This window comes from Haemorhous mexicanus, chromosome 2 (assembly GCF_027477595.1).
Source record: "Haemorhous mexicanus isolate bHaeMex1 chromosome 2, bHaeMex1.pri, whole genome shotgun sequence".
Taxonomy (NCBI): Eukaryota; Metazoa; Chordata; class Aves; order Passeriformes; family Fringillidae; genus Haemorhous; species Haemorhous mexicanus.
Window position 1 is genome coordinate 96,538,302 of NC_082342.1, and position 23,698 is coordinate 96,561,999.

At 44.1% G+C, this 23,698-nt stretch overlaps 1 protein-coding gene across 1 annotated transcript; it reads right to left on the reverse strand.

Moving 5' to 3' along the window:
- Window positions 1-608: 608 nt before the first annotated feature.
- On the reverse strand, window positions 609-22,575 carry LOC132324219 (uncharacterized). Its single transcript, XM_059840320.1, has 17 exons — window positions 22,440-22,575; window positions 20,077-20,237; window positions 19,494-19,518; window positions 19,289-19,402; window positions 18,231-18,371; window positions 14,941-15,047; window positions 14,307-14,427; window positions 13,581-14,116; window positions 11,632-11,863; window positions 11,218-11,469; window positions 8,818-8,978; window positions 7,344-7,368; window positions 5,176-5,289; window positions 4,464-4,604; window positions 3,599-3,849; window positions 2,699-2,816; window positions 609-1,954 (listed from the first exon to the last, which is right to left on the reverse strand). Exons 1-17 carry the CDS (start codon window positions 22,507-22,509, stop codon window positions 1,413-1,415), a joined length of 3,111 nt encoding a protein of 1,036 aa, XP_059696303.1. The 5' UTR covers window positions 22,510-22,575; the 3' UTR covers window positions 609-1,412.
- Between the last annotated feature and the right edge of the window lie 1,123 nt (window positions 22,576-23,698).

A 23,698-nucleotide genomic window follows, 5' to 3' on the forward strand; every position in this document is an offset into this window, starting at 1 on the left:
GACATAAAGGGATGCCTTCAGCTACTTCAACCCCTTTACAGCCCAGTCTGTGTTTTCCTTCAGTCTTCAAGCTGTGCTTTAGTAGAAGAAAGCCTTTAGCAAGAGTATGTAAGCAGGATTTGGGCAGGACCCAGACCTGAGCCTTTCCTTTGAAGGGGGATCTTTCACCCTGATTGAGCACAAGGCACAGCACCCGTGGGACAAAGGATTTGAACAGGAACCCAGAGGACAGAACTCAGGGAACAAACACGGAAATAAACATGGAAATAAACCCACTGAGGAGTTATACAGGTCAAGATCATCAAACAGGGATAACTGACCTGCCCACTTACTTTCCTGCCCACAATTAGTGCTGGCTGCAGCAATACTTGCTGTTTGCAGAGCTGTATCTTGAGTTTGTCAGTCTGCTTTGCTCACAGCACCTGCTATGTGAAACGAGCCAGTACCAGCTCAAGGTCTAAGAGAGATGGAGCAGGTGCCTAAGGAAGTTCAGGGTTCCAGAGCACAGGGGAATGTAAGAGATTGGAGAAGCTTGGGAAAAGCAATCAGTATTTTAAGGGGGATAGAGGCTGATGGGGCTTTGTTAGAAAAAAAACCCATCAAAAGGAGAACAAAAAACAAAGAATGTTTTATTTCAAATGCTGGTGAACATAAACATTGCACATAACTGAAACATCTAGAACAATACACATGAAAGGAGTTTTCCAATCCTCAGCCATACACAATCCAGAACAAGATACAGAAAACACGGAATGTGCACATATATATGTTCTGATGAGCAGAGTGTACAAATTAACCTAGAGTGAAGTACAATCCTTATAAAGCAAAAGCCCTTTTTAATGAGCTGCGATGATCTGAACAGGGCATTTTTTGGAACATGTGGTTATTTAACATCACACTTTGATTAATTAATTGTGTCTCAGCTTTCGCCATGCAAGATCCCCTTCTCCCCTCAACTTCTGAACACAACTGAAGGTAGAAGTTAAACAACTCCAGTAGGGACAAACTCCCTGCTGAGACTGATGGCTGCAATATGAGGATTAAATGACCCCTGTCCTTCTTGCTTTCATCATGGCTAGTGACTCTTCAGAACACGTTTAGGAGCCTGTGGGTGGAGCAATCATGACAACAGATGGGAACCAAAATGGCCATGGATAAGTAATTAAAAGAAGCCAAAGACCCCAGTCAGCAGGCTTTTTGCTTGGGGAAATTCCCTCATTCAACCAATTCCAAAGCCCCCCACAGTCCTCAGAGGTGTGCTTTAAAGCTAGGAATAATACAAATGGAAGCAGACCATAACTTTAAGGAATCAGATCTCAAAACCAACTTAGCAGATGTGCAGGAAAAGCAAGTTTCCATTTCCAATCCTGCACCTTGGTAGGTAACAAGGAGGCTCAAGGGACACAGCACCACTACAAACTCATGATTCTTCTTACCCAGCCCAGGAACCGGGACAGTTTGGTATAGACACCATACTTGCCTTTCCTTGCACATCCTTCGCCCCAGCTAACAATTCCAGTAACAAAATAAGTACCCTTATATCTGGTCACATGGGGGCCACCACTGTCTCCTTGGCAAGCATCCTTTTGCTCTGTGTCATAACCAGCACAGAACATGTTCTCAGTTATGGCTAAGTTAGTGGATTGCTTGCAAGTGTTCCTATTAACATAGGGGACCTCGAGCACCTTCAGTGTTTTGGAAGTTCGCCCGCCTTCAAATTCCCGCCCAAAGCCACTAACCCTCCCAGATTTCTGGTTCATCAGAACTTCATTAGCAAAGTCAGCTTTGGGGAGACACGCTGGGATGATGTACTCTGAAAACCTGATAGGTTCCTTCAGCTTTAGTAAGGCGATGTCATTATCATAAGTCTCAAAAATAAATTTGGAATGAACAAATATTTTATCCACAGTGTGCATTGATTCAGACTGCTCCTCCTTCTCTCTGTCCACTTCACCTGCACAAGAACATTAAAAGGGTCATCAATGTGGAGAAAGTATAGGAATTTCAGAACAACCTTGACAGAGGAAGAGAGTAGTATATTCATTCTGAGTACTCTGCCCAGGACCTTAGACCAACCAGGGAAACCGTAAACATTTCTTGGCAGCAAGTGGATTGGCTTTGTCCTGAGATTTGGTCTATGGAGATTTTTGTTCCAGTTTACACAAAGGCATAAGCAGACTCACCTAAACTAATGCAATTTTGTGTGGAAGCACTTCCACGAGCTTGAGCCTGGGCTTAGAGAACAGAACAGGGTCTGACTACAGCACTGCAAAGATGAAGCTGTGTGGATCCTGTGACCGGGCTCAAAGGGAAGCAATGATAAATGTGGGTTTGTTCTTATGTGCTCTACTCAGTGAGTCATAGCTTTCCTGAGGGTTCCTGCAAGAACAACTCTGGATGCTCCTGAAGTGCCAGGAATGATGAGCTTCCTGCAGAAGCACTGCTCTGCTGAACACATTGATAACCAAGATTTCTAGAATATTTAACTGCAATCACTTCCAGCTAGCTGGCAGAGAAGAAAGAGAGGCACCTGTTGTTTCAAAGAAGGATGGTCAGAATAACAAGAAATTACAAAAAGCAGCAAAAAGGTAACAAACCTTAATGAATTGTGAGTACATCTCATGGGAGATTTAAGGCACAGAAGGTTCAGCACAGCAGCTACTCTCACCTCAGAGCAGTAAAAGAAATAGTCACTCACCAACAACAACTTTGATTTCTTTGGATTGGTTTATGCAATGAGCTGCAGTAAGTATGAAATTTTCATTCAGAACAGTTCCACCACAAAACTCTTCTCCTTCCTCGTTTAACAGAACCGCCTGGGAAGCAAAACAGGTAAGGGCAGAAGGAGGAAGTGCAATTTAATCTCGATGAGCTATAAAGCGCTAACTGATTTATCTGCAGACTACAGAGATGCTTCTTACTGCAACATGTATGTGGCTCTCCACATCTCTCCTAGCATGGCATTCCCACATGCAGAAGCTGCAGATTGACTTCTACTGCTACAGAGTCCTGATTGTCTCTATGTGAAGTTAAAACATTTGGCTTCCACATTACCTCACTCTCAGTGCTGAGTAAGTAACGTCCCTCAGGCATTGACTGACTGAGCAGGCAGAGTGCAGATTCCAGATCACCACAGCCCTTGGACTTACCCTCCAAACAATGTCCAAACACAGGAAATCATTTTGGCTGGCCCAAACTCAAGGGTGAAACTGAGACACGAGGGTGTATTTCTGAACCAAAATGCTGGCTTTATCTGGCATGCACTTGGTGTCTTGCCTGAGTGGATGGTCTCAGACAGAACCAAAATGTCACCTGCAAAAACAGCCTGGGAGACCAGCATGACCCAAAGTCCTCTCTGGGGATAGGGTCGGCAGTTCCATCTAAAATGGCACACAGCCTTTTGTGTTGACCCTGTGAGGCTGCACTTTGCAGAACAGCACATCCAAGTGCCCAGGGTCACACAGCTCAGCTACGTCTCGCTGCCGCTGGCACCTGACATGGGTCATGTTCAGAAGGCTCCCAGCTGGAAGCAGCCACTGCTCCCCTTCCCTCAGACACACGCTCTGCCCACAGGCAGGGCCAAGTTCCCTCCATTCACCTGCCATGGGCATTGGCCAGGAAGACACTCATCCCCACCAACGATCCTGGTATCGACATAGGGAGTCTTGCTGCTTGTTCTGTTGTCTGGTGGAGGCGTTGGGCTTTCCGTGGTAATTGCAAAGTCCTCCTCTGTGCTCATTTCATTTGCAGGAGGGTCTTCTTGATCACTCGTTACATTGCTGTGGTCAGTGGGTGAAAGAACAGACCTTTTTTTCCTTACCACAGAAACTTTTCCACAAGGGTATTGTACTGTAAAGAGAAGAATGCCAACAGTGATGATGGAGAGAAACACCAGGCTATGAGAAAACTTCTTGGAATTTACTGGAAAACAGATTGAAGTAATATGAGTCACGAGATCAATTGTTATTTTTTAAATGATATAAGAACAACATCATGAGCACGTTTGACAACCTCTGACGAGTTTTTTTATAATAGTGCTGAAATGTACATGTTTAAGTAGCACTAGTTATAATTACCGAACATTTCCAGTTTCTATAAAAGGAAAAGTTATGAAAAGTTTTGCAGGCTGCTAATTTATGTGATGTGTAAGCATTTAAGAAAATTAGTTATTAATGCAATTACATTTCTCTTGGCAACATTGGAATTTACTGTAGTAATTTGCTGAGAGGCACCTTGCAAAGGGTTCAAAATCACATACATTTTGATCCACTCCACCACAGAACCTCAAAAATGGAAGGCTTTGGAAATAGAAACCAGTTTGCCTTACTCTTGAGTCTATGTCATACAGAATACTGGTGGTTCAAAAGACATTCCTCAACTGCAAACCAAGACTGTAACTGTAAAACTTGACAGTGAACCAAGCCCCACCACCACTGCCATTGGTTTACCTCATGGCTTCGTACCTGTAGCAACACAGTGTTTGCCATCCTCTGCCAGAACATAGCCATCTGCACAGGAGCACACCACATCCTTCCGCCCATCTCTTCGGACGCTGCAGAACTGCTCACAGTCCCCGTTGTTTATTCTGCAGAACTTTGGTATGACTACAAAAGAGACGGTGGCAGAAAAACTGGACATAAACACTGACTTCACAGAAGATCTGGAAGTTCTCCAAAACAAAACACGCTCTTCAAACAGGACCTGTACCCCCACCTGCCAAGCACCTGAAGCACCCTTTAGGAATAACTCATGTGAGTGCTGAACATCAGCTTGTGCCTTACAAAGCAGCCACATCCAGCACACCAAACGTACTTGCCAGGTCCCAGTGGGCCCAGGGGCCATGGCATGGTGAGCTCAAAAAGCAGAGACAAATTGTCAGAGGAACAATGAACAAAACACTGACACAGAACATAATGGTGTAAATCCTCACACAGTTCCTCCCTCCTGCCCTAAAAACTCCAACTCCTCATCACTCCCCTTGGTCCTGTGACTGAACCTCAGTTTCACCCTCCAGCTCTTACTTCTGGGCCAACAATACCCCCTCCCATGGCAAGGTCACAGGGGCAGCTCTATGCCACAGAAGTGAGCCCCAGGAAGGATTTCCGTGCAAAACACGCTTCCTTACAAAGCTCCCTGGGAAGTTTGCCACCACGGTTCTCCAAAGAAGAAACTTACCAAATTCACAGTTCTTGCCTTGATAACCATCCAAGCACGTGCAAGTGTAGGAACCAATTCGATCTTTACAGTGGCCACCATAGTGACAAGGATTTGAACTGCACTGGTTCCCATCTACAAAAACAACCCAAAGCCCAAATTACTGGAAGTGTGCAAGCATTTTCAGTGGCCATGGAAGGGCTCTTAGTTTTCTTAAGCCATCTTTCATCCTTCCTTTCAAAATATATGTCCTGTGAGTTGCTACATTCCAGCTGGAAGAAACAGTATAAATACAATCATTCCAAACCTGCAATGATTCATCTACATATCCTCAGTTTTGCGATCTCTTTTTGGTGGCCACTGTATTATGATGTGCACCTAACCCTTTTTTTGTGGGAAGATAAAGACATTAGCTTGGCTGGGTAAAGCATGATGATAATAGGGACAGGTTTGCAGATTTGATCCCTGTATGGGCCCTTCATATATGAATGATCAGTTACTCAATAATCTTTTTGGGTCCTTCCAACTTAGGATATTCTTTGATACTATGATTGTGGTCAGAATATACGTACAGTGAAGCTTGTAAGAGCTGACAGGACATTTCCACATTGCAATTACTGCCTAAAGATATTGAACTTCTGGCCCCTTGAATTTCCCTATAGTTTTTGCTCTGTTTCATACAAAATGCAACATATCCAGAAAAGTGACACTTCGTAATTTGCTGGTTTAGATAACATGCTCTTATCCCCCTATTTTATCATTTGTTCTGCCCTTCTTTGGAGCAGCTGAAACAGCAATGTCCGTAGCAAAAACAACTTGCAGGAAGGTGTTCGTCATAAGGATCCAGCATGCTCCCTGTGTGGCATTTCTGGACTGTAACCTCATCTGCTGCAGCTTTGCATGTCATGGGGAACAGCTGCTGGGCTTTGTGTACTGCACCCACAGATCAAGATCCGTGTTCTACCTGTATGTGGCCAAAACCTAAAGCTCTCCAAATGCTCCAGCCATGGAGGCTCTGGAAATTGATGTTCATGCTTAACAGAGGGAAGACAAGACCAACATTAACAAAAAAAAAAAAAGACCACAAATTGCAGAATCCCCTACTAAAATAGGAAGCAAGAACAAATTGTTCTAGTAATTTGGCTGAACAAAGTTGTGGTTTTCAATACTTCTGCACACTCATAAAGCATTTGTGGGCTGTGGTTTAAAATGTATGAAAACTAACACTTCTGCTAAGAGCATTGGCACTGATATTCTGCTGGTTGTATTCTCATAAGAAAATGGTTTAAGATATTCCAATCCTCTTTACTGTAACACTGACACAGGCTTTGCTTGAAATTTTAGTCTGTAGGTTGCAGAGTTCATCCTGTGCTTAGAGGATTGTGAAAGTCTGGGTCTTCTTCATGGCAACTGTCTTCATTTTTCTGCAGATTCCAAAAGACAAAGCTGAGCTGTCTTTGGTCAACATTTTTAATGCACTCCTCCTAGTGTGCAAACTGGAAATATACTTTCTGGAGAACATGTTATCAAACACTAATACATTAAAAATCTGTCCCTGCACAGTGCTTACAAACTCTAGAACCCTAATAAATAAAACTCACATATTTAGATAAAAAAACAGAAAGCTGTTAGGTAGTATCTACTGGCATATTGGATCCATTGGCATATTTTCCTTGAATGCCAAAGAGTTCTGTAAAAAACACAACCAAAAAAATGCTCTTTAAGACAGGAATCAACAACAGAAACTGGCAAATAACTATGCAATGTAATTTAACTTTGTGTTGGTTATGGCATTTAAGAGACACTCTCATCTGTGACTCTTTGCATCTTTAATTCTCCTATCTGGGGCTGCCCCTCTGAAGGAAAACTATCTGGCAGTCCCACACACAGTTTCTGCTCCTCACTGTCCTTCGTGCACAAAGGACCACTGTTATTTTTTTTGAGAGGACAAAGGTCAGTCCAGCAACTGGAGACAGCTGAACCTTGCCTTCAAATGAAGCAATTGGGTTCAAGCAACAGCAGGCAGTAAGTCAGATTCCTTTTTCAGAGGAAGCACAATGTGAGGGAGTTTCAGAGTGAAAAGAGAGGAAGCAAGAGAGCAGGAAGGGATTACTTAAGAGGTACATCCTTTCAAACCTTGCAATCAGGAACCTTAATCTTCCTAATAAACAAAATAGAGTGTTTCTTACCTACATAGATGTTCCAGAATTCCTCCTATAGGTAATTGTGGGAAATGGAGAAGAAAAAGAAATAGAGTTAGGTAAGAATTACCAAATTCCTCAGAAAAAATATTAGACTTTTCATACACAGGATACTTGCAGCTAACAATTGTTAAAGGAAATATTTACATTATAGATACATACAGTGCCTAGCAGCCCACTATTACCATTTAATAACTTAAAACCATATGATCCATACGGTGCCCAGCTCTACAGAAACAAGTCTCAGGCACTTTTCATAAATATCTGAACCTCCCGAGAGTTTTTTCAGTGTGACCCATTCAGCATAAGCAACTAGATTTCTTGCATAATTATCTTTCCACCAGTTTTGACTGTATTTACTTATATTCCTGTAATGTCAAATTCTCAGTCTTGATCCCCACCCCATACGCCCATCAATTAGGACTTCACAAATCCTAACATTTAAAAATATTTTGTCTGATTTGTGTTCTCCTTTCCATTTGCACTGAGGCCTCTAGGATGCTGCCTGGGCAAGACAGTCCTTTCAGTGACATCTGGTCACCAGGCAGAACAGGCTGTGCCAGTTCTGCTATAGGTAAGTCAACATTTATGATCTGAAGTACACTGGTGATGCACCCAGGACTCCCCACCCAGGACACCTCAGGGCCACTCCAAGAACATTCTGGCAATCCAATAATGCTAAAGGGAAGTGAATCTGGCCTTAGCTCCAGTTTCAGGGTAGTTCTAAACAGCCATATAGCTACAGCCTATGTTTGCAATACCACTGTTTCTACTTACAGTCCACACAGTTGCCCCATCTCTTTAACTCTCCCTTCAGCTTGGGAACAAATCACATTTCTGTCTAAAGTTAAGCAAGCCGTTGTGGTAGGGCAGGTGACACAAGAGTCACACAAACTTCATTCCAGTCAACATTAAAGCATTTATGAACTGTTAGCAGTATACATTCTCCCAATTCAGATAAGGAGAGCTACAAAATTACAAGCAAAGCTGCTTGAGATAGGTTCGGTTAAATTCTCTCATGAGGTTCCATGTCAGCATTTGCTTTCTCAGCCTTCCCACAGTCATGGCACTTAGGGACTGCCTTGACCACAGTCATGGCACCCAGGGATGTAACCAAGATAGGGTGAATGTATTTTCAACACTGATAGCAGAAAAGCCATTGAATGTCAAATAACTTTCAATGGCAATTAAACAGATCAGAACAGGTAAAAGAATGAAGGATTTAACCTGGGCTGGCCATGCAAGAGCTACATTAAGACTGTTATGGGATGATTATTGCCTTAGCAATTCCACCCACACTCAATCACTATTTGTGTTAAGTGATAGGGAACAAAGTCAATCACTATTTGTGTTAAGTGATTGGGAGCAACTTGTGAGTTTTGATGCCCAGCTCAAAGGACATGAATAGTAATTTTTAAACATGAAATATATAGACCTATGTTTCATATTAGTTCATCCTTACAGTTTTCTCCTGGTCTTCAAAAGCTTCTCTTGCTTCTTCTTTTGAGCAGCGCTCCTCAACGCATTCTCTTTCAATATTCCCTTGCTTTAATTCCTCTAAGAAAGAGTTAGCACGCTTTGTTCTTTCCAAGAACTTGTTGGCATTTTCTTTCTTGATGAATACTAGATAGCAGAGAAAAATTATAAAGGTGGGTAACATTTGGTAGTGGAAAAGAGTCACGACAAATGAGTGAAGTAGAAACAAAGCCAAAACAGACCACACTACCTGTACACAACATTACCTGTGAGGTTAGTCCTCACAGAGGCTGATACATCCCAAGATCTCTCAGGGCAGTCTCTCTGAGAATCAGTAGCCTCAGAACAAAATGTAGGACCCCAAAATTCTCTCCTACTCTTTTTAATCTTGAAAAGGTTGCCAATGAGGGCTTCTATTTCTGCTGTTCCTTCTCAAGACTCAGTCTTGAATGGAATGACTTTCCCTGAATGCTGGGGAGATTACAGAATCACAGAATCACTAGGGTGGAAGAGACCTTCAAGAACACTGAGTCCAACCTATGCCCTAAACACCACAACTAACATGGCACTGAGTGCCACATCCAGTCTTCTTTTAAACACATCCAAGGATGGTGACTCCACCATCTTCCTGGGCAGACAATTCTAGTACTTTATCACTCTTTCTATAAAAAGGTTTTCCCTAATAGCCAACCTGTATTTCCCTTGGTGCAGCTTTAGGCTGTGTCCTCTCATTCTGTCAGCTGCTGCCTGGAGAAAGAGACCAACCCCCACCTGACTACAGCCACCTTTCAGGGAGTTGTAGAGAGTGATAAGGTCACCCCTGAGTCTCCTTTTCTCCCGGCTAAACACCCCCAGCTCCCTCAGTCGTTTTTCACAGGGTTTGTGTTCCAAGCCCCTCACCAACCTTGCTGCTCTCCTCTGGATGCGCTCAAGTGTCTCAATGTCCTTCCCAAACTGAGGGGCCAGAACTGGACACAGCACTCAAAGCGTGGCCTCACCAGTGCCCAGTACCGGGGAAGGATGACCTCCCAGGATTAAGTAAATTGCTAATTACCCTGCAAAGAGTACATGTTCTGGAAAAGTGTGAAGAGTTTGGAAGTTGGCATTTAATCAAGTTCTAGCACCTGGAATTTACTCTGAGGAAATACTTTCCGATATTTCCTATATTTCCAGTATTTTTTAGGCTGGATGTGGAAGAGTGTGCTATAGATGTGACTTCAAGGACAATGACTTATGCTCACTGGGAGGCTTGCACATTCCTTTTGGAGCATTCTTCATGCAGCTTAATTCCATGATAAATAAATTTGCTAAAAGTAATTATATACCCTAATATCCTCCAAGTGAGCACAGAGGAGACTTATTCTGCTTTCACTGAAATTGGTGAAATCCTCCTCAGGGAGGCAAGTTCTGTTTGTGTTATTTATATTAAACAATCCCTCGCATAATCTGAAGCCCCACTTACTTTGAAAAGACTCCTCTCAAGGAAGGCTTACAGAAAGTACTTTTAACTTGCAGCTCAGCAACTGTTAGTTCATTCACCCACTATCTTACTTGTCCTCAAATCCCTTTCTTCAGCGACAGGAAATTGACAGGACACAGCCGGTGGGGTTATCACCCCTGTATTCCTTTGCTTTCACGCCACCCGGATAAGCGGATGTTTTTGCAAACTTGAACTAGCCTCTTTCTGAGGCTCCTCGTTCTTCTTCCCAAGCTTTCCATCGTACTTCCTTCTTTAGAGACATCAAGGAGCAACAGGCATTGGTCAACCGAAGCAGGATATTCCAGAAACATGCCAAAGATCTTGTTTTAAACCCCAAGCAGTCTGACTCACTGAAGGAAGAGTTAACAGCTTTTGAAAAGTTAATTGCTGATGCTGCCTTGGACTTAGGCGCTGACTCTGGAGGCACAAGAGGGCAGGAGGATCCGCTCCCCACTGTGCCCCAGCTCCTCCACGGCCAAGCGCACCCAACCACGACTTGGCCACGTTTCCCCTCACACACGAGAGCACCTCAGGCTGCGAGGGCAGCTGTGCTCCCGCTGCGAGCGGCGGGCAATCCCACCTTCCTACACCGTCCCCGCGATGCCCGCAGCAGCTCCCTGTCCCCGAAGCTCAGCTCCCCTCTGTACGGCGGTGTGAGGGGTCGGCACAGGTGCTGATAAGCCCTCAGCCGTGTGGAAACCGAACCTGCCGGGGAAGCCGAGCCGTGGGGTGCCCGCTCCCCTTCCCCGCCGCCGCGGCTCCAGGCACTGTCCCGGTGCGCGCCCCCGGCCCGCAGCACCGACCGCCACCGCCCGCGGCGTTCCCCGGCAGGCCCCCGCCTGCCCCCAGGACTGTTGGGAAGGGAGATTCCCCCCTCCCGAAACCATGGAAAAGGAGCCGCCTTACCGGCTCCCTGAGCGCGGAGCCCGGCGGGCAGCGCGGCGCAGAGCAGCAGCAGCAGCAGCAGCAGGCGCCCGGCCATGGCCGCTCCGGGGCCGCGCCGGCACGGACGGGACGGACGGCAGGGACGGCAGGGACGGCCCGGACGGGAGCCGAAGTCTTCACCCCCTCGGGCGGGGTGAGACTGAAGGCGCGTAGCTTCACCCTGCCCAGAAATAGCGGAAGCGCCGGGCCAGGGTGACAGCCGCGGCGGGATTTCTCAGTGGAGGGATGAGGCTGCTCTTTTTGTTCTTCATTTTTTCAAAGCCCAAGGCAGTGTGAGGTTTGTTTTGTTTTTGTTTGAATTGCACCTTTTGGAGGAAGGGAAGTGAACCGCCCCTCAATGAGCTGGCGTGGCCCCGGCGCTGGGCACAGCCGGGCTCGCAGCCCGCAGCAGGCGCCTTCCTTGGCTGCTCCCGGCCGTGTGTCCCATCCTCATCCAGCGCTGTAACCTGTTGGCTCCGCGCTGCGGACCAGGGACCTCGGCCGGGCGCTGGCCTGAAACTGGCCTCAGTCTGTCTCCCCTTTCTTGGGATTCACAGTGCGCTGCGGCGGCCACGTCCTCGGTGCTTCCAGAGCCAGCCATCAGGTCTCCTTCATCTTCTTGGCTTTCCTAAGCAGCCTGTTATATTAAAAAAAAATAATCTAAAACCCAGATTTGTTTTGAAAAAGTAATTTTGTGCGGCAGTTATTAGTACTGATTTCTTTTGGCGTTTTACCCTTTTTTTCTGCAGGGTGGTTTAATCACAAATATCGGTATTTTCACTGGACTGTTATAGAGGAGAAATCATCTTGTGGATCATGGTAAACAGAAACTGTTCTACCTTGAGGGGTCGTCAGGGATGGTTTTACAGTGCTGAGCACCTCATCTAAATGAAAATGAGGCTTTATTTGCTGGTCACTACTTACTTTCTCCTTGAGACTGGACTCTCTTTAGGAGTAAGGAGAACCTCTAGTGCATGTATGCATATATATACTGTAACATCTCTTGTTTTTCAGGTCTCTGAAATTTGCTGCCTTTCCTAGTTCAGTTCACTACCTAAATAAACAGTAAAACTTCCTTCTCTCTTGGTAAGACAGGTTATAGGATGTTCAGTACTGCATGGTATGTACCATACGATGACAATGTTTTCCCCTAATAATGGAGTATGATCAATTGCATCCTACCTGCTGATAAGCTTTTGTGATTTAGTTGATATTCTGCATTTTCTGAACAATCTAGAGTGCAAATTCTGCATGAGATAGTTAAACTGTTGTCCAGTGTCCTAGTTCAGTTTTATCTTCCTCACCTTTTCAGTGTTTTCATGCTAAGGTTAGAAAGTACATTTTTGAACTGTATATGTTTTCAGAGAGCTTCAGGTTCTATCATTTATGCCTTAAGACTTTAGTGACTAGTCTTTGGTCAGTGTTTTGCAGAGGGGTAGACAATTATCCTGTTCTGGTTTTAGATCTCAGGATAGAGAGTACAATTGAGATTATACTGGACAACTGATAAACATTCCCTTTCATTTGCACTCCTTCTTATCGACGTGCATAATACCAAGGCAAAGATAAGATTAAATCAGTGGTATTCTTTACCACTCATAAATATAGGGTTAAATATTGCACTTAGTAGCCTTACAGCAATAATGCTTGGTGCAAGAAGATTTAAATCAAGTTTTCATAGCAGACCTGTAAATATGGAATCAACCTTTTCCCAGATTTCTTGTCCAGGAGAGTGTCTGCAGTTCCTCTCCTTCAAATCTCCCTGTTGCCACTACAACTGTTGGAGAAAGCTACAAGAAGCACCTTTTCTATTTTTGTTTCTGCTGTTTCATCATTATATTACAGAATCCATAGCATAGGAAGTTATGAAAGACAGAAGCATAAATGTGTCCAAAGGAGATTGCACACAATTATGGACAGCACATTCATTCATGACTGTTCAATCTAATGCAACGTCTGGCTCAGGAAGTCTGTACTTCACTGATTACCAGAAGTTGAGAGAGTGGCTGGAGGAAGACATGATATGTTGCTGACAGTCTTTCTCTCAGCATGTAGCTCTGACCTTTAGCAGAAATGGATGCAGAAGAGGAGGGACATTGTGTCTGATTTGTTACACTCATTCTCTGCCTGCTTGACAAGATACACCAGTTTACAAACAACACCGAGAGGGAAGTTATTTTATGTATTCAAGTAGGCCTTAGGCTCACTTCAAATCCTTAATAGTGTTGTGGATATGGCACTTATCAAATATCTAAGATAATGAAGGAATCCTTCAATGGGAGAATGGTACAGAGGGATCAAGGGGCAATAACACGACCTGGAAATGCTGTGGCTCAACATCATTAGTCCATGTGCTTCCTCAACCAGTCGATGTATTTGGATACCCTTGTGTAAACCCCATAGCTGCCTTCAACAGCACAGCCCATTCCCCAGCTGACAATCCCAGTCAGAAACCAAGTGTTCTTGTACTGTGTAGCATGAGGACCACCGCTGTCTCCCTTGCAGGAGTCCTTACCCCCAGACAGGTCTCCTGCACAGAACATATTCTCTGTAATATTTAAATCTGTCTCCTTTTCACATTCTTGTGTCTTTACACGTGGCAAATCAACTCTCATCAGAACAGAAGAGGTGGCACCTCCATCTATTAGGCGTCCCCATCCGCTTACTGTGGAGAACTTGATGGTGGACAGTTCATACACAGCAAACCTTTTCTCGGGCAAACATATTGGTACCACATAGTCAGTGAGATTCACGGGTGTTTCCAATTTCAAGAGGGCAATATCATTATTGACGTGTCCATTCCTGTATCCTTCATGAATGATTATCCTGGCAGCTCTACTTTCTTGCTCAGTTTTCTCATCAACGCGTATTTTGTGTTCACCTGGAAAAGTTGTTAATTGCAGGTCATGTCAGATAGCTCCTTGAGTCCTTGGAAGTTTGAGGATGTGGGGTCTTTCTAGTCTGACAGCTCTAAGGACAATTACCTTGTAGTGCCAAAGCCTTTTACTCTGATTTTTTCAGGTTGGGAAGCTGCCACCACCTTGATAAGATGAGGAGGGGAAGATACATACCCAGTCTCACGCGAAGCTGTTTAGGGTGAGTATGCTCCAAACAGTGAGCTGCAGTGACCACCCACTCTGGGGAAAGCAGCGTGCCACCACACGTTTCTTTCTGATCCTGTAGTATAAGGGCCTGCCAACATAAAGCAAATTTATGTCCCTCATCAAATGTGCTTGACATAGATCTCAGTAGAGATGGGTCTCATATTGCTTCTTTCCGTCCCTTTATGCAACTGTGTTCGACAATACCACGCTGACTGCACGGAGAACTTAGCAAGGGAAGTCTCCCCGTGGACATTTTCTTCATGCTGTAGTATGGACCCTGCATATTATGGCCCAAAGCGTATCCCTGGAAGCTGCAACTAAAATTCTTGTTGGCAGTGAACTTAAGGACTAAGGGGTCAGGAGATAGAGACAGCTGTGCTGTCCCACTACTCCTATGAAATCAGGTACTCCAGAACAAAGCTAAGGTGCCTAAGTGAAACAGGTGGATCTGCTGGCTATGGATGAAGAAGGAATTTGGTTATCAAGACATGGCACTTTTTATGAATTTTTAACATCATAGATTTAAAGCAATGAATTTAGTGTAGTGATTTCATAAGAAAATTTTAAAAATAAAGGCAATGAAAGATTTTTGAAAACTCACTTGCCATGGACATTCACCTGGAGGACAGATGAAACCACCTACTATTCTTCCACGTGCAGTTGAATTTTTTTTTGCCAACACTGGTATTTTTCCACATGGGTATTTCACTGAGAAAAAAGAAAACAAAAAACCAAAACCCAAAACAACAAAAGGCAACAAGGATTTTATTGTACTGAACTCACAGCAAAATGTGTAATGTCTTCAGTGAAGCTATGTCAGCTGAAAAACTGATTTCTAGTCTAGGAGCATGAATTCTCAAAAATAATGTAAAGCAGCTCAGCAAGGAAGTAGCCTTTTTTGTTTGGAAACAGCCAGAAATGCTTTTCCAATTAGAGTTGAGGCCCTTACAGCATCACTGACATGGAGTCACCTACCATAGGTCTTTGCAGACAGTAAACCTGCTTAAGATACACATCGACACAATGAGGGAGGCTGCAGGCTGGAGTGCAGAAGTGACCCTGCCAAGCTCTGTAATCTACACATTTTCTTTGTCCCTGCTGACTTTAAGTCAGTCGTACTAAGTGCACAGCATCCATGGCAGGGTGAGACTGAGGCTAAATCGTGGGGTGTACATCTTGCCATCCTTTGTTTGGGCAGAGCCAAGGATGTCCCAAGGGCAGACACTGTCTTCTGGTGTGCCTCTCCCAGACTACCTTGTTTGCTTGTGTCCAGAGCCTGCTGGGTTCTTCCAGACTGCACATCTCTGTTCTGCCTCAGCCAGCATGTAAAGATTGGCAATAAAGAGAATCAAATCCTGACTTGTTGGAACCCAGGAAATTCCTCTGGCTGCCCTGGAGAACTCGAGCCCCTGCCCAGGGGGCTCAGAGACCTTGGCACAGAGCCCAAGACCCCTGTGCCTTTGATTTAGCCCTTGGAAAAAACAATTACCAACCTTATAGGAAGAATTAAAAGCCATGAAAGTTTAAGTAGAATGATAGTGAATTTATCAAGGGGTGAAAAATAGATTTTTTGGGGTTTTTAGAAAGGGGGTTCAGGGAGCAAGATAGAGAAATCTAGGCGTGTCCAGCCTTTCTCCTTCTTCTTCTTCTTAGCCTCCACCTTCTGCTGTGATGTTGGCACTTTTAGATTGGTTTAGAGTAGAAGCTCACTGTCTAACATAGGTGATAAGTATTACAAAGTAATTGTAAATATTGTACACGTAGTGTTTAGTATAAAAATATAACACCGCCCCAGGGGCAGGCAGAGTGCCTCTGACTGTCTTGCTGAGCAGACCTCAGCAAGTCAAGAGAAAGAATTTCATAGATAAGATACAATAAACAACTTTGAGACTGAAAAATGAAGAGTTCTAACTCCTTCTTCGACCACCAAGCTGAAAAAAGAAACTTTCTAACCCTCAAAGTCACTCTAACCAACTAAAGTCCCGAGACTGACTGAACTTGCAGTTCAGCTGTAGTGCAGAGGAAGTCTTGGTGTTTTCAGCCCATCCTTCACCCAGCTGGGTTTTCCTGTAAAGGAGAAGGTCTGCCCTTGGGGGTGCCTGTGTGCCACGTGTCTATGCTGTAACTGAACACACCATCCCTTCTGTCTGGCAGTCACTTCACTCTGTGGTAACACTGTGAGGAGGAGTGCTCTGCTTCTACCTCTTTGGGAGCCAGGGTCCTATAGTCTCTGCTGAGCTGCATGCAACATCTCCATGGAGCTGTAAGTACCTCATCTGACATGAAGACAGCATCAAGGTTTTACAGGTACATGCAAGGTGTGGAGAAACAGGACTGGGTTTTGGTGGCAGCTGGTGAAAGATTAAACAGGCATAGCACATAGCACCCATAGTCTCTAATGCTGTGTGTAGGGCAACACAAATTTGGGCCATTGTGGGAGATGACAGAGGGACAATGAGGGGACTGTCAGCCTGGCAGTGACACAGTTTTTTCTACTTGCAAAACATGGTCAATTTTACAGCTATTTTGGTCCCCAAAAAGCAAGCAGCAACAAATACATCTTCCTTGCAGGGAAAGATGCACTGAAAAGCCTGTGAGGAATTTTGAATTGTTTGTTCTTAGCTTTTAACAAAAGCAGCTTTCCCATCACGTGGTATTGCAGAATCTGTTAATAAGGGATAAGCACATTAGTAGACATTTTTTCCTAATGAAATTGCTGCTGCTGAGAGCTAGGTTGTCATTACCAGCTCTCTGCATGAGTGTTCCATTGAGGTGTGTGCAGGGGGGCACCACTCCTCAGAATTACTTCGCGTGCTCCCTGTGGCTCTGTCCATTATGTTGTTATGTTCATATCCCCAGGGGTCTCCTTTTCCCTCTAATAAAGTAATTCCAGTAGGCATCTGCAAAAGAGTCAGGTGCCAGCTTATGTATTGGCAAAAAGATTAACTTGCACTAGTCCTAGTCCTAGTTGAAATTTACCTTGCTAGATGAAAGAAATATCTAGCCATAGTGTCTAGAGGAATACCAAAAGTGTATTGGAGAGGTGAGGTGAGGTGAGGTGAGGAGAGGAGAAGAGAGGAGAGGAGAGGAGAGGAGAGGAGAGGAGAGGAGAGGAGAGGAGAGGAGAGGAGAGGAGAGGAGAGGAGAGGAGAGGAGAGGAGAGGAGAGGAGAGGAGAGGAGAGGAGAGGAGAGGAGAGGATAAAAGGGAAAGGAAAAAAGAAAAGAAAAGAGAAAAAGAAAAGAAAAGGAAAGAAAGGAAAAGAAAAGAAAAGAAAAGAAAAGAAAAGAAAAGAAAAGAAAAGAAAAGAAAAGAAAAGAAAAGAAAAGAAAAGAAAAGAAAAGAAAAGAAAAAAGAAAAGAAAAGAAAAGAAAAAAGAAAAGAAAAGAAAAGAAAAGAAAAAAGAAAAGAAAAGAAAAGAAAAGAAAAGAAAAGAAAAGAAAAGAAAAGAAAAGAAAAGAAAAGAAAAGAAAAGAAAAGAAAAGAAAAGAAAAGAAAAGAAGAAAAGAAAAGAGATTAGCTGTTTTTCTCTGGTTTTAATAGGCCTCTTCTTCTCTTGACTCCTGTGCTGAAATAAATATAGTGGTAAAATCTAGTCACAGTTTCAGATTGGAGAGACAACAGTAAAACAAATCTGCCCCGAAAGTATTTTCCTACTGTGGGTGTAGGATCCAAAAGGATCTCTGCTTGGTGGTCATGCTGACCTACCACTGCTTTTCTGGGGTGGCTCACTTCCACCAGAAGCCAAATGTATGATTTGGGACTCTGCCCATGGAGGAGAGGTGAGGAGCTGGTATCTGAGCATTATGCATTGCATGTTCTGACATGTACACATTGAAGACTTTCCTTCCAGAGCTGGCTTAGACTTAGCATCAGGTTGGTAGTGTCTTACCTTGAGGGATGCAGGACACGCCATCACTCGCCAAAGTGTAATCATCATCACAGAAGCACAGCCGTATTTTGGACTGCTTGTCAGTACAGTACTGCTCACAGCCACCATTGTCAAAAATGCACTTCAGTTTGTCAGCCACAGCTAAAGTCAGAGAAAGAGCATTTAGGATTCAAGACTTGGATTTTGTGCTTAACATTGATAACTTGCAGTTGGAATGCTGTCTGGAAAGCAAGGCAGGAAAAAAGATTTTTGTGATTTATGTAGAGCAACTTCATCAGAAGTGCTTTCCATCAAAAGCTAAGTAGGCCTGGATCTCCAGGGATTAGGGGAGGATAGGCTTTGGTTAAGAAATATATACCTAAAATTAAATCAGCCAGCATTTGTACAGTACCTGAGCTGTCTCAAGAATGGAGATATTGTAATTGTGTGGTAACCATAGTAAAATAGGACTGAAAAATTTTAATTCTGTGACATTTTGCCATTTAGCAGGAGGATGTTCTGGGATGACTGTCGAGACTGCCTGCCTAGACTCGATGAGTGCCTAGACCTTGTCCAGACTCTGTGTGTTCTAAGGATGTAACACTCAATGTTCAGTGTCCTCTAAAATCAGTGGAAAGGTGTGTATTAACTTCATAAACCACCAGATCCTTCCCTTTGGGCTTTGTACTGTGCATATGCAGTGTAGCTCTCACATACTGCATGGAGCTTCGAAGTTAAAATAACTTTAGCACTTGAGTAGGAAAAAATTCCTCCTTTTCTCTCCTTTTCTTTTATTTTCCACAAAGTAATTATAGGGCAATAAGTGTCTTGCTGCCTTGCAGTGCCTGACTGCTATCTGGTTAGATCCATCCCTCAACACCAAAAGCACAATGAACAGAAGCTGTCACAGCTAGAATGATGCAGAATCACAGAATCATAGAATATCCCGAGTTGGAAGGGACCAACGAGGATCATCAAGTCCAAATCCTGAATTATAATGACTGTTATTGTTTATCTGAATGCCTTGCATTTGAATTAATAACAGCATTTTTATTTTGTTAAGTTATGCCCCAGCTGACCTTTTTCACAGCTTTTGCCCTCGTATTCAATGGGACAGCGGCAAACATAATCCTGGAACTGGTCATCACAAATCCCACCATTCTGACAGGGGTTGGAGGCACACTGGTTAGGGTCTGTAAAACACTCAGTGTCAGTCCAGCTCACTCAAAGAGCTGCAGCAGTGGGAGTGTTCCACAGCTGTTAGAACATCCTGCATGATCGTACCGGAATAGATGTGCCAGAACTCTTCCTGGAAGAAAAACATGACATTTAATTAAAGAAGAATCAAGTCTTACAGTCCTTGTTGCGCAGCATGGGTTACAGACTGTCAGAGCGATGCCACTTCTGCCTTTATAGTTTGTGACAGTTAATATCCATAAAATATTCTATTTTTAGACTATACATTATTTTCACATAGTAATAGAGAAGGGCCTTGTTTAATGCACATAAATAGGTCATACATAAATAAGCTCTGTATAGCTGAGGTGGGATTGACTGAAAAAAATGTTGCACAATACTATAATTTCAAGTATTGTCAGAGTAGGCATTACTGGGGATTTGGGGAGATGTCTTAGAGAGTGTCCATTTTCCCACCATCCTCTAAATGGTCACTGCTTGGGATTGCCCATGCAGCGTGCCCTCTTGCAATTCACTGCTGCTGTGTATCCCTGTAAAGAGAAAAGAAAATTGCAAACAGCAGGACACAAAGTGCTTTTTTAACTCTGGTGGTTTAAAGTGTCAAAGCACAACCTTTGAGTAGGGAGAGTTCTTATGACAATGAGTGCCCACCCAGCCTTGTGTTACTTACTGTCCTTTCAATATCACCGTAAATCTCTCTTGCTTCCTCATAGGAACACCTTTCTTCTATGCATTCTCTCTCTAGTGACCCCAGTTTTATCTCTTCGAAGAAGCTGTTGGCTCGTCTTTGTCTTTGCAAAACGTTGCTTGCCTCTTCCTGCTTTAGAAAGACTGAAAAACAGCGGCAGGTTCTGTTTGTCACACGGCTGCACTTGCCAGACAGAGAGCATGGGGGGACAACTTCCCCTGAAAGCTTTTCTGCTTCCCAAGCTTTTTCTGAGACACTTTAGAAAAAAAATGGGCAGATGTGAAAGAGTTTCCTTTCTCTGGCCTGCCTCGAGGTAGAGTGACACCACAGGAATTTTAGAGATCCTGGAGCTTGGGAGAAGATGGCCTGTTACAACAGTGTGGGGGGGGAGGTGGGGGGGTTGTATGCATGTCAGTGACTCCTGAGGTACTGTTGCATGTCATATGCATCTTAGCACATGCAGCAGTTTCTTACAGCTGTAGCAGCTGGAGAGCCTGTGTCACTTTATCTAGCCCTGGTGTGCACAGTAAAAACTGATTTTTCTGGACTTGATACAGTCAGTCACAGTGACATGTGGACCACAGTCATGCCTTCACCCACATTCACATGTTATTTCATACCCCTCCACTTGTTGGACCTGAAGAAGGGATTTATCCCACTGCTAGTAGACCACAATTTATGAACCACTGCTTTAATACATTAATTTTCTTCTGTGGAAAAGGTTATGTTAAGGTACATAGGAAGGCTGGACAATGCTGACTGCATTTCCTAGTGGAGCCTGTGAATGGCTCCTAGCTCCTGCCATCACCACAGACTACAGCCAGGAAGGGGTCTTCTTGTGTGTCTCTACCCTGCTTTGGAAAGATATTGGGTACATAAGTTTGATTGCAGGCATCAGCAAAGCTCATTTCCTAGAACTGCATCAGCTTGCAACTGGCAGAAGTGTGTGCTGGAAACACCAATGTCATGGTCACCATGCTGACCTGCTCCTCAGCCTCAGGATATTAGCACATCACACAACTGTGCTCTCCCAGTAAAACTTGGGATAAGGAACAAGAAGTCCAAATGCTGGTGTGTAATTTTGCTCCATGTATTACACAGAAAAAGTCTTGACATTTTTATTTTTCTTCTCCCTTATGTCTGTAGGAGAGCATCTGGAGCTTCATGACAGCTTACATTTCAGCTCTCAGCCCTTGAACTGTTTCACCTTTGCTTGTGGGTAGATTTGGGGACTGAGGCTGATGCATATCTCCTGCCTTTCCCCAAGCTATTCTCTCAAAAAGAGTGGGAGTTATCTTCTACCTGCTGAAAGGGCCCTGAGGGATGCTGAGAGACTCATGTGTGTCATTACCAATATACACCCAGTCATAGATGCTGAGAGGGTTTATTCCACTCTGAAGTGATGTGAGGTGTCTCCATAAGCATTTGTCTCTAATTCAGGATATTTGCTGAGTTACATGTAGAATAGTGGTAAATTCCTCCTGTATTTCAAAGTTACTTAGAAGAATAAATTACTGTGCACTGAATTTATCCCTGGGTGCTTCATAAGCATTTGGTCATTATAGGAATGTCAGCTGGGTCTTTCTGCCTTGATTTCAGTCAGGATGTATGCATTTGATATGGCTTTCTTTAAAGGCTTTTAATTAACCTTATGCTGCAGATATGTGGCACATGTACCAGTGCATAAGCACAGACTCTGACAGAGGAGCATGCCTGAGCACATGGCTGGGATGAGCACACGGCTTGGACTCTCCATCCACTCATTAGCCACTCTTTTGTACTGGATCACCTCTGACTTTGCTACCTATTTTCCCACCTTTCTCAAACCAACAAACCTAGTCAATGGCTAATGGGGAATCTGAGAGCTCTGGATCTGCTTTATTAATATGGGAACTGGGTTTTGGACATACACTGAGCAACTGAAGAGCTTCCTCTTCTCTGCCTTCTACTGAAACAGGGTGGATTCTACTTGCTTTAATTACTCATCAGCTGAGAGACAGGCTCTTGATGCTTTGCTTTGAAAAAAGTCCCAGCTCTGCATGAAATAACAGTAAATCCCAGTTCCTTTCTTCATTTAGACAGCTGGTGGTTTGCCTGCTGTCTGTGCACCAAGATAACAAATTAATTTAGAAGTCTAGAGGTGCTTTTCCTTAGTTGGCAGAACAAGTGCATGGAGCCATTGCTGAGAGTAAATTAGAGCTTTAGAATAATGCACAGGCACAGCTGGAGACACAACAAACACACAACAGTGCTCAAAACTTGCAGTGGAAATCACCTCAGTAACAGGAAAGAGGAAGGAGGTCCATTGCCAGTAAACATCATTGCAGCTATATCCTACAACATACCTGCATCCAGAGAAAGAGGGATCAGTAGCAGAAAGCAGAGAAACAAAGCCACATACTGCCTGGAAATCATGATGAACCCTGTGAGCCAGTGTTCTGGCAGTGTATTGACATTTCAGCAAGGACTGTTTGGCCAAAGGGCTCAGCTTCAAATGCTTGGAGCCAGAGGAGGGGCCAGCAAGTCATGGAAACAGCAAAAGATCCGTGACAGCCTGGTGAGCTGAGCAGAAGGGCACATGCAAATCCTGCAATATGCCCTTTTCACAGAAACAGGGAGCTTGGTTTTGAAATGTGCTCTCCTGACCCTTGCAAAAGCTATCCTGGTTACACAGGCTGCTACCCCAGGCCTGCATTTTCCATTTAACACACCTTTTCCATGAGAAACATGAATACTGGGACCCTGAATCCATAGCAGAGGCATTAACTTGGCCACCTAGCACCACATGCAGAGAGCAGTGATGTGATATTTTCTTGCATCATCAGTCAAGATAGCACCTTTCAGTGCTTTGGAGCATGATGGTACCACTGGCATCTATTCCCATTTTTCTATCACCAGCTGAAACTCTGCACTTTTTCCTGAATTTGCTGGGAGACACTAATTAACCAGCAAGAGACACCCTCCACTGGTTCTCTCCATCTTTGCTGCCAGACCCATGTGGCCTGCACAGGTTGTACCAGCTGGAAGTGGCACTGGGCTGATCCATGTTGTACTTCACTAGGAGCTACCAGGGCTTGAGGGGCCACTCTGCAGACAGTGCTTTGTCTGGAACATAAGCAGTCCCTTGATTTAATGGAAATCAATTAATGGCATCAGACTGGAAAGCTGACAACATTCTTGGGGAAATATTTACTTAAGATAGCAGCTAGGTAAAGAGCATGTTTGTCTATGAGAAGTGAAGCATTAGCTGAAGGCTAGAGTGTTTTCCAGGCTGTTCTCCCCTTCCTGCATGGAAAGAAAGGAGGGTCAGCCCTGCATCTGAATGCTACAGCAAAGGAAATCCACAGCTGGATTTTTACTTTGTGCCAATGTTCAGCATAACTCTTTGCAGAAATTGTGATTGCTTAGGAAAGTCAGGCTCCTGGCTGTTGTTTCCATGCAATCCTGTTGTTTTGGGGCAGTACACACAGCTGGATATTCTGCTTTGAAATCACTTTCCCAAGAGGCAGTATCCAGGCATTTCTCTGGATCACAGCCTGGCTAATTCCCAGCAGCCCAGTTCCTGGGCATGTCCTGTCCCAGGCAGAGGAAGGAAGCCAGTTAC